The sequence below is a fragment of the Penaeus monodon genome, chromosome 5 (genome assembly GCF_015228065.2).
Source record: "Penaeus monodon isolate SGIC_2016 chromosome 5, NSTDA_Pmon_1, whole genome shotgun sequence".
Taxonomy (NCBI): Eukaryota; Metazoa; Arthropoda; class Malacostraca; order Decapoda; family Penaeidae; genus Penaeus; species Penaeus monodon.
This window is the reverse complement of record NC_051390.1, coordinates 52,095,509-52,111,193: the sequence shown is the minus strand read 5'-3', so window position 1 is coordinate 52,111,193 and position 15,685 is coordinate 52,095,509. Positions and strand designations below refer to the sequence as shown.

At 50.3% G+C, this 15,685-nt stretch overlaps 1 protein-coding gene across 4 annotated transcripts in view; it reads left to right on the top strand.

Annotated features, from left to right (window-relative positions):
- Nucleotides 1-15,685, top strand: part of LOC119573291 (dual specificity protein phosphatase CDC14C-like) — an 82,799-nt gene that overhangs the window by 59,025 nt on the left and 8,089 nt on the right. For 3 of the 4 annotated variants that reach the window (XM_037920453.1, XM_037920455.1, XM_037920457.1), the window contains exon 3: nucleotides 7,218-7,310. In XM_037920453.1, the coding sequence (XP_037776381.1) occupies nucleotides 7,218-7,310 (93 nt within the window). Of the gene's footprint in view, nucleotides 1-7,217; nucleotides 7,311-13,550; nucleotides 13,683-15,685 lie in introns of those variants that run through there. The other variant, XM_037920454.1, reaches the window with a different exon arrangement.

Here is a 15,685-nt window from a genome sequence, read left to right as displayed (position 1 = left end):
CGCCAGTGCACTTACTCTGCCACACCACAATCACCAACCACCACCACCACCGCCACAATCACCACCACCACCGCCACAATCACCACCACCACAGCCACAGTCACCACCAACCAACACCACAACCACCACCATTCTCGCATTGTTCCCTGGCCATTGTGCAGACGGACGATGTTTGCATTAGTCCACTGTTTGCCGGACTCGCCACGGTGGAGTGAGTGGAAGACGTGGGAGAAAGGGAGAGTGACAAAGGTGGAGTACGAGTGGATGTGAAAGGAGGTCGGGAATCTGGAGGTGGAGCGAGTGGAAGGAGGGGGGGTAACGAAAGTGGGACGGGTGGAAGAGAGAGGAGAAGGGGAGAAACAAAGCTGGAGTGCGAGTGGAAGAGGTGGAAGTTGGAGTGTGATAAACGTAGAGGGAGTAGGGGAGAGAAGATATGAATTTAGTAGAAGATAAAGGGGGAGAGCGGCAAGGGTGGAGTGAGTGGAAGAGGGAGGGAGAAGAAGAATGATGGAGAGAAGGGTAATGATAAGGGTGGAGTGAGTGGATAGAGAAAGAGATGGAGAGAAAGGGAAACGAAGAATGACAAAGGTAGAGGAGAGAAGAAAGGGGAGAGGGAATTACTAAGGAAGACCGGAGCATAGAGGAGAGAGTGATTAAGGTAGAGAAGAGAAGGGAAGAAGAAGAGGTACGAGGGGAGAGGGGAATAACTAATGAAGACAAGAAGAGAGGAGAAAGGAGAGAGTGACAAAGATGAAGAGAAAGAGAAGGGAAGTAGGAGGAGGAGAGGGAGTGACAACGTAAAGGCGTGGGGGAGGAGGGAGGGAGGAGAGTGAACGCCAACAATGATGGAGAAGGCGTCTTGCTCTCCAGGCCCGACCTTGTTTCACGAGGGAGCCGAGGAGGAAGGCCCTGGGGGTTTGAGTCTCCAAGTTGGTTGCGAAGACACGGCGCGCGCGGTAAGGAGAGGGCCGGGGAGGGGGGAGGGGGCAGGAGGGAGGGGGGGGGGGAAGGAGACGCTGCTTTCTGGTTGGCTGTTACAACGAATTCGATATGTCATTTTCTTTCTTTTTATTCTCATTCGTAATGGCGTGGGGTGATATTCGTGGTCGGGTTGTACTGGAAAATACTCGTGCGCTATATCTCCCTTCCCCTTCCCTCCCCGTGGTAAATATAAAAGTAAAATAAACCCCGACCTCCCCCCTCTATATCTCCCTTCCCCTCCCATCCCCCCTCTCCCCATCCCCCCTCTCCCTCCCCCTCGTGGCTCCCAGGTGGCACTCTTACATCAGTGATACAACCGAACGCCGTAGTTTTGCTTTCATGTCTCGCTCATTCTGCTTCCGCTCTCGTGTACCCGATGCGGGGGAATATTAATTAAGGCGCTGTATCTCTCTCTCTCTCTCTCTCTCTCTCTCTCTCTCTCTCTCTCTCTCTCTCTCTCTCTCTCTCTCTCTCTCTCTCTCTCTCTTTCGATGGTGTATATCATTATATATATATATATATATATATATATATATATATATATATATATATATATATATATATATATATATATATATATATATCTGTGTGTGTGTGTGTGTGTCCATCTCGCTTGACTTCGCTTCAAAATTTCATAATGGCTGTCGGCCTGTAGCTGCTGGTGGCTCCTCGTTTCTCGCTGAAAGTTACGAGTCCCGGCACCGCCTACACTCCTCAGCAGGCTACGGTGCCTCGTCCTCCTACTCTTCTTCCTGCTGCTGCTCCTCCTCATTCTCAGCCTTCCCCTTCTCCCGTTCATCATCATCTTGCTCCTCCCCCTCATCATCATCCTCGTCCTGATCCTCGTCCCGATCCTTCCCTCCTCCCCCTCCTCATCCTGCTCCTTCCCTCCTCCCGATCCTTCCCCTCCTCTCCCTCCTCCCCCTCCTCATCCTGCTAAGCACCAGTCGTTCACTCTGTTGCCCAGGTCATAGCTGCCGCCCACTCTTTCCCATCCCGGGCTTCACCAAAAGGCTTATTCTGGGCGCTCGGTCTTCGGTCCGCCCGTCGCTTGGCCCTTTTCCCTTTCCAGGTCCAACCCTCTTTCATCTTTTTATTGTTATGCTGTTTTTTTGGTTGTTTGGTTGTTGTTGTTTTTTTTTCCCGTCTTACTGCTTGTATGTTCTTGCTTTTAGTCACTAGTTTGAGGTCCGCTTTAATCATATCTTTTCCCGGTTCTCTTTGATCCTCTCTCTCTCTCTCTCTCTCTCTCTCTCTCTCTCTCTCTCTCTCTCTCTCTCTCTCTCTCTCTCTCTCTCTCTCTGCCTCATCTCTTCCGCACTCTCGGGACGTACTCCTCTCTCCATTCACTCTGGCACTCCTCCCTCCCTCTCCCCTTCCCTCTCCTCCTTACCTTCTCCTCCCCCTCCCCTTTTCCCTTCCCTCTCCTCCCTGCCCCCCTCCCCTCCCCTCAAATCCTCTCGAGCCAAGACCGTAGCCGGGCGGAGGGAAGGTCAACGGCCTACATCGATTCCCGCCTGCCCCCGACCCACTCTTTAATACCGGTCTCCGGAGTCTTCTCGCCACTTCGGTCTCTGCTTGGCGATGACCGGGAGGACTCGGCCGTTGGGAGTCTCCACCTCCTCTTTCCCTCCCACTTTCCCTCCTCCTCATCTCTTCCCTCTTTCGAAGGCTCTCCTTGGCCCACGACTGTGTTTCGCTCCTTTTGTGGCCCTTCCGCACTCGTTCTGGCCCTCCTCCCGGTCTCTCTCTCGTTTCTCTTTTGTCCTCTCACCCTTTCTCTCCCTCCGCCTCATTCCCTGTCTTGTCTCCTCCTTGCCCCCATCGTGTCTCACTCCTTCCATCATTTCTTCTCTCCCACACGTTTTGTGAATTGTCCCTTCTCTCTTAATCTGTCTTATCAATCAATGAACTGTATTTATTACGACAAAAGTAGAAATGGTATGAATGAGATTGAATATCTTCACAGTACAAGGGACGTATTGAAAATATTTATTCTCATGCATACTTTTTCTACTATCTCTCTGTCGATCTCTCTCTCTCCCTCTCTCTCTCTCTCTCTCCTCTCTCTCTCTCTCTCTCTCTCTCTCTCTCTCTCTCTCTCTCTCTCTCTCTCTCTCTCTCTCTCTCTCTCTCTCTCTCTCTCATTCCTCCATATCTCCCTCTTCCCTCTTTTTCTCTCTCCATCCTTGCCCGACCGCCAGTCCTCTTCAATGAACCCCAAACTTCTCATCCTCCCAAACTCACACGCACTCGCACAGTGGGGAGGCGGCCTAACACTGGATAGTTTCCCCTTTTTTATGTGCATGAGTTTTGCGGTACGTCAAGTGCGTGTGGGTTGAGTCCCCTCCTCCCCTTTCCCCTCTCCCTCTCCCCTCCCCTCCCCACCCCTCCTTCCTGAACCTTAAGCCGTTGTTCCGCCGTTGCCCCGCAGGATGAGGGAGGGAGGAGGAGGATCGCGTTGCTCAACTTTCTCCTACGACCTTCGCTTCCCTCATGACGGGTTCCAACATTGTGCATTGTCACCGCAGCGAGTCTTTGGGGTGGGGGTGGGGGTGGGGGGAGGGAGATATTAACTGTATTGTATTCCGCGCGATTTCCCTGTGTCTTATCCTTCTTTCCCTCGTTTTCCTTCTTCCCCGTAGGAGGGGGAGAAGAGGCGGTAGGGTGGCGACGGTCCTTCTCCTTTCTCTCTTCCCCTCTTTGCATGTCAAGCAACGGGGCCGAAAATAAACTTGCATAAACCTTTGCCATGCACTCAGCCCTGCCATTCCTTATCTTCCCATCGCTCGCAGTTAATAGTTAGCGTGTGTGCAGCGCCACGGGCCTGGTCTGGTTCCTGCAGAAGCCGGATATTCGTTCGTTAAGCATATCTTGCTGAATTTCCTGTTTCTTTTCCTCTTTATTGTCCTAGATACGTGATCGCGTTGTCGGTGCGTGCGTGCGTGCCGATTGCCGAAGCCATCTTTTGAAATGGCGACGTGCGTATCGGGGATCTTGGCGGCGGGGAAGCGGTCGGCGGTGCGAGAGGGTGCCCGCGCGACCCCGCTCCTGTCGCTCGTTTTATGGTCTTCGCGGTCGGCGGGCGAAACGCTGGGCAGGACGCACTCAGGTTTTAGGGAGTCCTTTTTTTTGGGGGGGTGGGGGGTAATTGTTCGTGGGGCGAAGTGCGAGTGCTATCTGCGTCACTGATGAACAGAAGTTGTGTTCCGGCGCGGGCGGTTGGGCTGGCCGTGTCCTGGGCTCTGGTGGCAGCAGGAGCGCCGCTGTGAGCAGTATTGCGACGGGGGGGAGGGGGGTAGGAGGCTGGGAGCATGGGGCACGAGGCTTGTGTTGCGACACCACTTGACAGCGGCGAGCCTTAGGGAGAGAGGGGGGGGGGTGAGGCCGCCAGGTGCTCGACAACCAGTACCTGCAGGTTTTTGCGCTATCGGGCAGGTAAATGCAGGCACGAAGGTTATCGCTTCAGTCTTGCTTACCTGCTTGCTAAGCCTTGTATTATTTCATATTCGTGAGGAGACGATGAAGATCGCGTTGTAATCTGTTGGCCTTTTAGCGGTGTCTGCAAAGATAATCATTTTCACGTATGGCTAGCGAATGTAATTAAATTTGGGTTTTAAAAGGGACGACCGGTCTTTGAGAACGACTTTGAATAATCTCCATTTGCATTTTTAATGTAACTCTCACCTCCGGTATTTGTTTAGTGCATCATGAAATTGCCTATATTTTTTTTTCTCCTTGTCTTCGATTAAAAATAGGTTTTGTTCTTCTTTCTGCTCATTAAAGCGCCGTTGTATGAATGAAAGGAGCGGTGGCCGCACCTGGGATCCAGTCGGGACGTGAAGGGCATCTCCCGGGTATTTAAAAAGGCCACGGCGATGACTGGACGTGCCTTTCATGGACCGCTATCGCCTCCGCCCCTAACGTCGCTCTCGCTCTCTCTGTCTATCTCTTTTTCGCAATTCTTCGTCTGGCTGTCCATTTTTCTTATTCTCTCTCTTCTCTCTTTCTCCCTCTCTCCTGCTCTCCCTCCCTCCTTCTCCTCCCTCCTCCCTCCTTCCTCCCCCTCCCTTTCTTTTTCTCCCTTTTTCTCACCTCCCTCTCTCTCTTTCCTTACCCCAACCCCTTTTCCCTTGGCTGAACTCGAGATGGCCCAGGCGACTAGGCCAACCCTCGGCCAATCCATACTTTTCCCGTCTTTGGCCAGGATTTATTACCAGGCGTCATGTTTGTGGCAAAGACTCCCTGCAGTTTGTCATTCTGGTGACTTGAACCTGGTTCGCGGATTTCGCTTTGTATCGCAGTGAGAGAGAGAGAGAGAGAGAGAGCCGGGTGCACATTTCTGGCGCGCGTGGTTTTTCGTACGGCTGTGCTGCGTGGCTTATTGTAAATTATATCCTTTCGCTCTTTTTTTCTGTTTAGGTGATTTTATTCTCATTCTCGTTTCTTTCTCCTCTCTCTCTCTCTCTCTCTCTCTCTCTCTCTCTCTCTCTCTCTCTCTCTCTCTCTCTCTCTCTCTCTCTCTCTCTCTCTCTCTCTCTCTCTCTCTCCCTCTCCCTCTCCCTCTCCCTCTCCCTCTCCCTGTCCTCCTCCACCTCCTTATCTACCTCCCTCCCTCCCTCTTCCTTTCCTCCTTCGCCCCCCCCCCCAGCGCCGGAGTGAAGGTGACGGCGGCAGGGCGCGGCGTGACCCACATAGTTTGACCCGCCGTCCGTGTGCCCGCTGTGTACGTACCTGGGGGTCGGGGCTTGGGGGTTGCTCGCCCTTTTCTTGCTCAAGAGTCGCCGGTATGCTCACGGCCTTTTTTTTTTCTGGATTTGTCTTTATTTGTTTATTCATTTGTCTTTTTCTCTCTTTTCTGTGTCTCTTTCTCTTTTTTCTCCTTCCTTCTCTTTCTCTCTTCTCTTCTCTCCCTTCTCTCTTTTCTCTCTCTCTCTCTCTCCTCTCTCTTCCTCCCTTTCTCTCCCTCTTTCTCCCTCCCTCCCTCTCTCTCCTTTCCCCTCTCTTTTTCTTCCTGCCTCCGTCCCTCCTCTGTGATTTATTTATTTGTTTATTTAACTAATTCACCTATTGAATTGTCGAATTATACTTTGGTCACACACATTGTGATTGATACTTATCGGGATGTGTGTGTGTGTGGGGGGGGGGGGTTAGACGTATTAGGTGCTCCCCCCCCCTGCTTGTCCCCAGCTGTTCTTGACCCTTGCTCCCCTCTTCGTCTATTTGGCGACGTTTCCATTCTGAGACCCTTTCTCCTCTTCGTTCATCCTTCACCCCGTCTCCGTTTTTCCTTCCCTTTCTACCTTCGTTTATTCATCCCTCCTTCCGTTGTCCTGTCCTTCATTTACTCCCTTCTTTCTTTCCATTTATTTATTTCTTCTTCCCTTCCCTTCTTCCAATTTTACTTTTTTCCTTCATTCCTTTTGCTTTTCATTCATCTCCATCAACTTCCCTTCCTTCCTTCACTTATCCCCGTCTCCATTCCTCCGCGTCTTTTTCTTTTTTCTTTTTCCCTATCCCTTTTTTCTTTTTCCCTATTCCTTTTTTTCCCCTTCTTCCCTTTTTTTTATTCATATCCTTCTTCCCTACCTCCCCCCCCCCCCCTCCTCCTTCCCTCTTCGTGTCCGTACACAGATTCACTTCGACTGTTGCGTGTCGAGAGGGAATGGGAGGGAGGGGAGGGGGTGAGGAGGAGGGGCTGACAGTGATTGCAGACTCCAGTTGCAGCGTGCACCGTCGAAAGAGCGAAATTGTGATGTGAGAGGAAGTCGGCAGTCTTGAGGAAGGATGAGTCAGCGTTTACGGTACACAGGCAGCACACACCGTAATGATGATGGTGATGGTGATGGTGATGCTGCGTGAGGCTGTGGCCGCTAATTGTTTCCTCTGTTTGGAGTTCATTCTTGAAAGTGTTTTGGAACTTTGTTTGTGTTTTCTCTCTCTCTCTCTCTCTCTCTCTCTCTCTCTCTCTCTCTCTCTCTCTCTCTCTCTCTCTCTCTCTCTCTCTCTCTCTCTCTACTGTTATTGTCTTACTAGCCCCTTTATGTCGTTGGTTATAATTGTGTATTCGTATTTGTGAAGTGCATGAAGTATCATAGCATTTGCATTTTATCCTTTCTTCTTTATGTTCGTTTATTCTCCACTCTCTCTCCCTCTCCCTCTCCCTCTCTTCCCCTCCCTCCCATTTTGCCTCCGTTTAAAGGAACTTCCCCTCACTTGCCTCTCTCCTCCCGCAGTCCCTGTCCCTGGCCAAGAAGAAGATCGTGCACTACACGACGCTGGACCCGCAGAAGAGAGCCAACGCAGCCTTCCTCATCGCCGCCTATGCCGTAAGTAGAAGCCGCTAAGCCCCAGCCTTTTTTCCTTTGGTCCACGAAACGCCAACCACTTCTCTGGACTGACACTTGAGGCGCGGTCAGATCCCCCCGCCACTGTGCAAGCAACTCACTGTTTGTGTCTTTTTTTTCGGTTCTTGCAAAGCGGGACTTCCGCTCTTCCGTAATGATAGTGCTTTCGTGGCACCACCTCCGCATGCGCAGCTGCCCGTCGGAGTTTGATGTCCGTAGCTCATTATTTTGTCTCGATATGTATATATTTTACCAATGCCGACTCTCGTAACCTGTGTAAAGAGAGTCACTCGCCTGGTTTTCACACACCTTTCTTGGTCATGGTTACCCTTGAGTAGTGCTGTAATCTTTGCGTGTTGTGTTTACTTACACTTATACTGATCAGTGTTTCGTTTACATTGACGCAACACTCTGCAGCGCGAGGTTTCCTGGATATGACGGCCTCGTTCACACACGCTCATGTCCTCTCAGTCTATCACTTTCCCTTTCACACACGCATACATACCCACACACTCACATTCACTGGCATACTCGCACGCACATCAGACATTAACACAACAAACATTCTTTCTTCTTCTTCTTCTTCTTCTTCTTCTTCTCTTTCGTCTTCTTCTTCCTTCTCCCGCTCTCCTCCACCCTCCCTCTTTTTCTTCCTTCCTCCTTTTCTCCGCTATACTTCCATAACTTTTATTTTCTTTTCTTTTTTCATTCATTAATTTGTTCTTTATCAGTTTCCTGCGTAATATATTTGCCTTCTAAACTAACCACACGCAGCCTTGTATAAATAACATTTTTCAGTATATTTTACTAATACTTTGCAAGAGTGAATGTTTATTTTACCAATTAATATACATTTCTCTTGACTGCATTGCCACTGCACTTTTTAAAAATCAGTAGCCCTGTACTGCACCTCTCTTCTGTCCACAGGTTGTATTGTATGAGCTGTACATTTTTTATGGTGTTTTGATCGGGTATAAGTCTGTATTTTGTTGGTTTTTAGTTGCACTTATACTGGGCAATTATTTGCTGCATTTCTGTTGTCACGTGCACTGCAACATGTACTCATAGTGATGCACTAATTTTTTTGACTCTCACTCTGTTACTTTTGTGGAGGGGTCTGTACTCTATCCTGTAATATATATTTTTTATTTCTATTTTCTATTGCCCTGTTGTACGTAACGTGTTTCGTTAAGAAGACACAAATATAATACCCTTCGCACTATCGTATTATTACCCTGAGTTGCGCCTCGTATATAAATTATTCCTCGCAAGCGCCGCGTCGATGCGACTTCCACCCCGTCACGGCCACATTTCTGCAACGTCGGAGGGGGGAATTTGCAAGGAAAGCAGTTCTGCCTCGACAAGAGCCTTAGGAAGTTTGGATGAATCACGCTTCCCGGGGACGAGAGGCTCCGGGAACAGCGGCGCGAGGGAGGGAGGGTGGGAGGCGAAACATTTTTTTTTTTCTTTTCTTTTCTTTTCTTTTTCTTTCTTTCTTTTCTTTTTCTTTTTCTTTTAAGAGCTTCCTTTTGAAGTCGTGGGAATTTTTTTCCCCATTTTTTCCCCCGAGATTGATAAGCAAATCTGTGCCTTTCCTCGAATTATTCTCAGCTTTGGGAAGGATATGGTTGATTGATTCTTGATGGTAATCCTTTTTTTGTATAGGAATCCCCTGAGGAAAGAGGATTTCTCGGGGCTTCCCTTTTCAGCTGCAATGGCGCGGTTGTGAAGTGTGGATTACCAAGAGGTTGAATGAGCGGTGCCGAGCCAGAGATTGATTTTTTACGGCCCTTTTTGGAGATTCAGTCGGCGGATTAGGCAACGGCAGAGTCGCAGCTCGAGCACCGAGATCCCAGCATGGGTTTAAAAATCTTGAGGGTTTCTTGGCCTTTTAGCGTGGGCATTGGTGTTTACGTTTGATTTAAGTCCCCCCCCCCCCCTGCCATGTGCTGAGGAAGTGAGAATGTGCAATCGGCCGTTATCGACGCCTTATCGCCTCGGGTCAGTCAGTGCCTGGCGTCAGCGTGCATGGCAGGGGGGGGGGTGCAAGAGGTCGTCCCGGTCAGGGCTTGGGTGTTTGTCCTGCCTACGGTCATATAACCTTTTAACCTGCGTGATATTTTGAGGCATCAACAAAAAAACGGTGGCATGACGTGGCTTGTGTCGTACCCTGGTCGCACATTATTCCTCTGCTCCCTGTCACAGAAATGAGAAGAGAGGAAAATGCGGCGCCCGGGCAGCTCGGATCCCCGGTGGCCGCGGCGGGGCTGTGATGACGGGGGCGGTCGGTGCGAGCGGTCCCAGAGGCGGTAATGGCCGAGCGTTAACGTCCTTTTCCATTAGCGGTGTAGTGACTGCGCCTGTGACTTTTTATTAAGGGAATCGGCTTGTGGGTTTCGATGGTCAGAGGAGCCGATGGGACACCTCCCCGCCCAGACGCACAGGGCTGAGGCTGCTGTTTCGTCGGTTCTTTTCGGTTCGTCTTCGGCCTGTTGTTAAGCTCGGCCTGATTCGTGTTGTCAGGCTGCGTATGTTAATGGGGGGGGGGGGGTAGAGAAGGGATATTTGCCACGCCTCTGGATTGAAGTGTTCGGATTTCTTGCCGAGATTGGGGCTTAAGAAATTCATAGCCCTCGGCGTAGGCAGGGCGGTGTTCGGGCTGAAGGGCGTCGCTCCCGAAGCTGCCCTTCCGCATAACGTCATGGTGTAATGCGTTTAGCAGGAGAGAGGTATTTTTTCAGGCACTCCTCCGTCTGCCCCAGGCGTATATGGGCATTGATTCTGAGTTACTCGTCTCGCCCACGTGTTCAGCGGAAGTGAAAGTAACACTTAAAGGCCGGCCCTAGTGGTGAGAGGGCCAGCACGGGCGCCCCAAGCACTCCGCGGTGAAGGGTGGCGTGCCCGGCGCGTAGAGTCATTGACCCTGTGGTGGTGACTCCCCCTCCCCCCCCCTTTTTGGCCAACTTAGATTGATTGAAGCATTCCTTTCGTATCTGCTGCAGCGATTGTTCAGTGGATACTTATTACTTTCTCTTCACACACGCACACAATATATATATATATATATATATATATATATATATATATATATATATATATATATATATATATATACACACACACATACATACATACATACATATATACATATATATATAGACACACACACAATATATATGTGTGTGTGTAATGTACGTATGAATACATATCGTGTATACCTTAATATACGTGCCCATGCGTCTCCGAGCTCTTCGGAGGCATTTCCATCAGCATGCGGTATGAGTAGCTCCCGCCGTGTGCTTTTATCCCGACGGCCTCCAAGTGGTTCCATTACGTGATGGCGCGCCTGCAATTCCGCCCATACGGCATTGTTTGCGGTGCCAGAGTGGCATCGTGTTTCAGCCTGGCTCACCTCGCGGCACGAAAGCGTCCCTTGTGCTAAGAGCAGTGCCTCGTCGCATTCTTTTCGCTCTTACGCATAATTTCCCTCACTCGCAGCTAATCGGGAGGGAAACGACGCTGGGTGCAAGTCCTGCCGCTTTCCTGCAATTAGGACTGTTTTTCGTTCTCTTTTTTAGGTATATGTCAATCTTTCTCCTTTCCCCAGCTTCTTTTCCGTTTTATTCTCCCGCTTGCGCTTCCCCGGGGAAATCTGTGTTCCATTCCCTGTTATTGAGCGCAACGCAAACGCTTACATTTTAAAACTGTTTATTGTGTTAGCAGAGTTTAATTTGAAATATGACGTTGTCGCGTGTGTATTTTTTATGAGGGAGGCGCAGTTGTCGGAGGAAGAGCGGGCAGGCAGGCAGGCAGGCAGGCAGGCTCGAGTGCAATTGCCCTACGCTATCTAAACGGCGATAGCGTAGGAGGAGGGGGCTCTGACCTACATTACGCTTTCAATTAGTTGTGTGTTGCCCCGGGAATGGTTTGCAGTCTTCGAATGCCTTTGCATGTTGAGTGCGAGCGGGCGAGTGAGTGAGTAAGAGGCGGGTCGACGAAAGGCTTATCGAGTTCCGTGAGAGGGTAGTACGCCGCCTCTACTCTGTCGTTATTCCATCGATTGACACAGTTCGCCGCCCCTGGAATGCTGCTGTTGTTTTTCCCGGCTCCTTTGTACGTCTTACTGCGCATTTGCGTTTAGTGCTGTCGTCACGGGGCTTTTCTAGGAATTTCACGAATATGAAGGGTTATTCTATATAGGGTCGTGTGTGTGTGTGTGTGTGTGTGTGTGTGTGTGTGTGTGTGTGTGTGTGTGTGTGTGTGTGTGTGTGTGTGTGTGTGTGTGTATACACTGCCTGTGAACTCTGTAAACCCCATCCTCCCCTTCCCTCCCCCTCCACGTACGAGTGATGAGTGGACGACAAAAAATAATAGGGGGCGAATGGGGGGAGGGACATGCTGACGCGGCGCCTGCATGGGAAGGAAGGATCTCGCCGCCGTGATTGCGAGGGGTCAGCGCCGCGCACCTGTGGTTGCCGGAATTTTCCATTGATCGCAGGACGCAGCGCTTCCTTCGGGCAGGGCCGTGGGTTGCACACGTGGGCCAAAGGGGTGGAACCGGCGGCCCACGGCGGAGGGGAAGCGAGACCGGCCCAGATTTCGCATTCGGAATGAGAGACGGCCGTTCGCAAGGGCGCGGCGGCCGACGCCTGAAATGCGAGAGAAAGATGGATTCACGCAGGTTGATATCTAGTTCCAAGCAGGTAAGGTTGCGTGGGAATTAAAGAAAATGTCTTGTTTGACATCTTGTCGCAGGTCTGGTTTGTGCATGGATGTATAGGTATCAATATGTGTGTGTGTGTGTGTGTGTGTGTGTGTGTGTATGTAGGGGGGGGGGGGCACTATGCGTGTGAACGTGTACGTGTACATAGTGTTATGTACCTGGACATCAAAGCGCGCACGTATACATGACGTAATGCTGTCGCAGTTATGGTATCAAATGACAAACGTGTGTCTCCTCAGATTAAAGGCCTGTAATGGTAATCCCCCGTTGTTAGGCATCTTTTCCCGTTGCCAGAGTTAACGAAGCGCGTTACAACTGCTGAGTCACCGCTCGACAAACACCGCCGTGCGGTCCCGCCCACAGACATCCGACAGCGACAGGGCTCTCCTTTTAGACCAGACGGCGGACCTGTATGTCCATGTGTGTTTAAGCGATTTTTTTCTGTGAGTTCGATTGAAGTTCGCAAGTCCGCTGAGGCGTAGGTGTCGCGAGGCTGAACGGATTGGCGCGGGCGGTCGGGCGCGCAGGCTGACGTGAGCGCTACTTGTCGGACTCGCTCTTCAGCACGTGTCGGCGAGTCGGTGCCCACACGCGCTCTATCCCGACTTTCGTAAGTGTCGTCATTTAGCGTCGGTTCCTTTGCATTAAGTGCGTTTTCAGGTTTGTAAGAGAATCGGAGGAGTGACACGGCTGCCATTACGTTGATGATGCAATGCCGAGCAATGAGATGCACTCGCCTCGTTAATTCTCGTGATCCCCTTGCGTCGCGTCGGTTATGCAGCAGATGTGCATGACGAGATTCCGCGAGGTCACCGAGTGCCGTCTAAGTGCCTTGGTGCGTGGGTGGGGAAGGGCCAGAGGGGGGGAAGGTGGACGGGGTTGCATCGGGTTGGAGTGTCGCGACCCCTCTGCCCTGAAATGGACCGGGCTTTGCGTTTCAGTTCCGAGGTCAGCCAGCGATGCCACCCGTTGGTTGGGTGGCATTGTCTCTGGCAACAGAGCTCGCAGGCGCAGAGGGAGAGAGATTAGATGAGGGCCTCCGCTGTAACGAATGACAATGGCGTGTTTGCTGTGGTTATCGGCTAATGGCCTCGCTTGGTTCTGCCTGCTGTCACGGGGATGAGCGAAGGCAGCGGGTCATCTCGCAACGGCGGCCGGGGGAAATGTCAGCCAATTGCCAGTGGTTCAGTTGTCGCACAGAGCGTTAACGGCCGCCTGACGAACAAACGAGCGTCGGGGAGCGCTGGTGGGAATCGAGCGTATTTTTGGCAATTGAGTGACAGCCTTGCTGGAGGAGGAGGCAGGTATCGTAGATCAGGGTGAGAAGTGACGCTCTCTGTTATGGGGAGGGGGAGGGGACTGCATACATCCGTGATCATCTCCATTGTGTCAAGATTGTCTACACCCACGTTTGCCGGGGGAGAGGGGAGCTCTGCGCGGCATTGAGTATCCTAAAATAGCCTATTGTAAGAGTAATTGCTGTATACGCCACAGGGCCGAGGGTGAGGGATGAAATGCAACTTCCATGCGTGTCGTCCAACGGAGGAGGGTATAGGCTCTTCCCCTTTCGTGATCAGCTGTTTTACCCATGCGTCATCTTACTCGCCTCACCTTCTTCAGTGTTTTCATGGGTAAGGACAGGGAATGGGTGGTCTTTCAGGGACTCACTCGCCCTGAGCCAGCAGCATTACGTGAACCCTTAATCCCTGACGGAGGATTCATGATTCATACTTCTGGTGCATGATCAGGTTTCAAGGTCTTAAGCAATGTATGGGCGGTGTGGCAATTTCTGTTCAATGGTCCGGTAGTGAGATAGGTATTCCTCTCTACAGACCCGCCTTCCCTAACCGGGTTCAAATAAATTGCCTTATAGTGTAGATAAATACGGTTGCTATATTTTCTGTCGTGTTCCTTTTTTGTGTTGTGTTATTTGGTTATGTTTGTTTACGTGTGTTAGGCCGAGGAATGCGAGCTTCAGAAGCTATTTTGGTCGAGGTTACAACATTTGAGGCGCAAGGGTTGGCTATCCCCGCGTGAGGCCTTACAGGTGCAGAAATGCTTGGCGTCTGTTTACACGCCTCTGTCCACAGTAGCGCGCGCGTGCTTCCTCTGCAGTCGTGTCACGTGTACTTGAACCATGGCCTGAAACGTCGGCCTAGGCCATTACCTCGCAGCAACCCATTCGGAACCATTTTTGAGATCTTGGGGTAGCAGCCCCTCAGCCCTACGTATGACAGGGGTCAAGGAGAATAGAGATGTGTAGCTGATAAAGCCATGTTGGAATCGGATATTAAATGCTTCTCTTTGTTGCTGTTTGACTTTTTTTAGCAACTGAGATATATGGTTCACTATTTGTTTAAAAGTCGTAGCGGAAATGCGATAAAATCGTGGGCTCCGAGCTGGCGTGTTTGTGACCTTGGCCTTGACTCGCGCCCCTTCTCCTCCCTCCTTCCCTCCCTTCCCCGATGCGCAGGTGGAGGGATGGCTCTGGAAGGATATGTTTTGATGCATCACGGTCTTTTGAATTGCTTGAGAGAGGATGCTTGTGGGCCTTTTGCATTCGTCATCTCTTTCCCTACAATTGCGGAGGATTCACTTGGGAAGCAGTAGTGGCCTTCATAGCCCTCGCTTTACATTGCATGCGGGACCTTTGCATGCGTTATACGACGATCTCCCAGGTTTTGAACATGCATGAGAGACCCTTTCTTGGAGATTACGACTAAGTACGGTGTGCTATTATGCATTGTAGTATTGTTTGCTTAGAAAAAAAATGCTTTATTAAATATACTATTAGATATGCTAGTAAATGCACTTTTTTTTTCTTTATCTGTTCTTTACTACAACAAAATGATTGTTGATAAGATCGTCTGCTTATCTAATCAAGTTTGCAATCTTTAGTTTCTTTAATGAAACAGGAAAGGGATACACGCGGTGCTAAGTAAATTGTAACGTCGTAGCAGGACGGGATGTGACATCTCTTTGTTACGCAGGGCATGGCTGGATATTATATCCACAGTGGCTTTCTAACAGCTCAAGATTTTCCGGAATTCACGCTGCCTCTGTCATTGTTGTTGATGACGTCAACGAAGGCTAAAACAACAATAACAGACATCCGGAAACTGTTGTAATTCCATTATTTAATCTGTCCTCGTGGCGCATGCCTTTTCGCAGGACCCGCTCCGGTGACGCACTGCAGACGGGGAGTTACTTTACGTGTTTAACATTAATATTGCATGGGTTCCTGAATGTAAATGTGACATGTTAGGTGCATGTGTTCTTTGAACCCCTCCTCTTGTAAAAGAAACGTGTTTGCGCGATTTGGCTTTCAGATTCCTGTGGATGTTGTCAGTGATACAAATTGTCTGCTTACGATTTTGTTATATCGCACTCGGGTAGTAAATAGGAAACAGATAAATGAGAAAAATAGATTTCAGATAGCCAATAATTAAAAGAGATGCATTTTTTTTTATTTTCACGTTCCCACCCCCCTGGACCTCTTTTTGTATTTTGGCCGCGCTGGATAATTGCTTTGGCGATGTTCCAGGTGACTCATGAGGGCTGACTAAGCTCGACTGTGGATTCCAGGTTCTCTCGTCCCGTGCCCGAATGGCTGCCTTTGGCTTAACAGTACCAT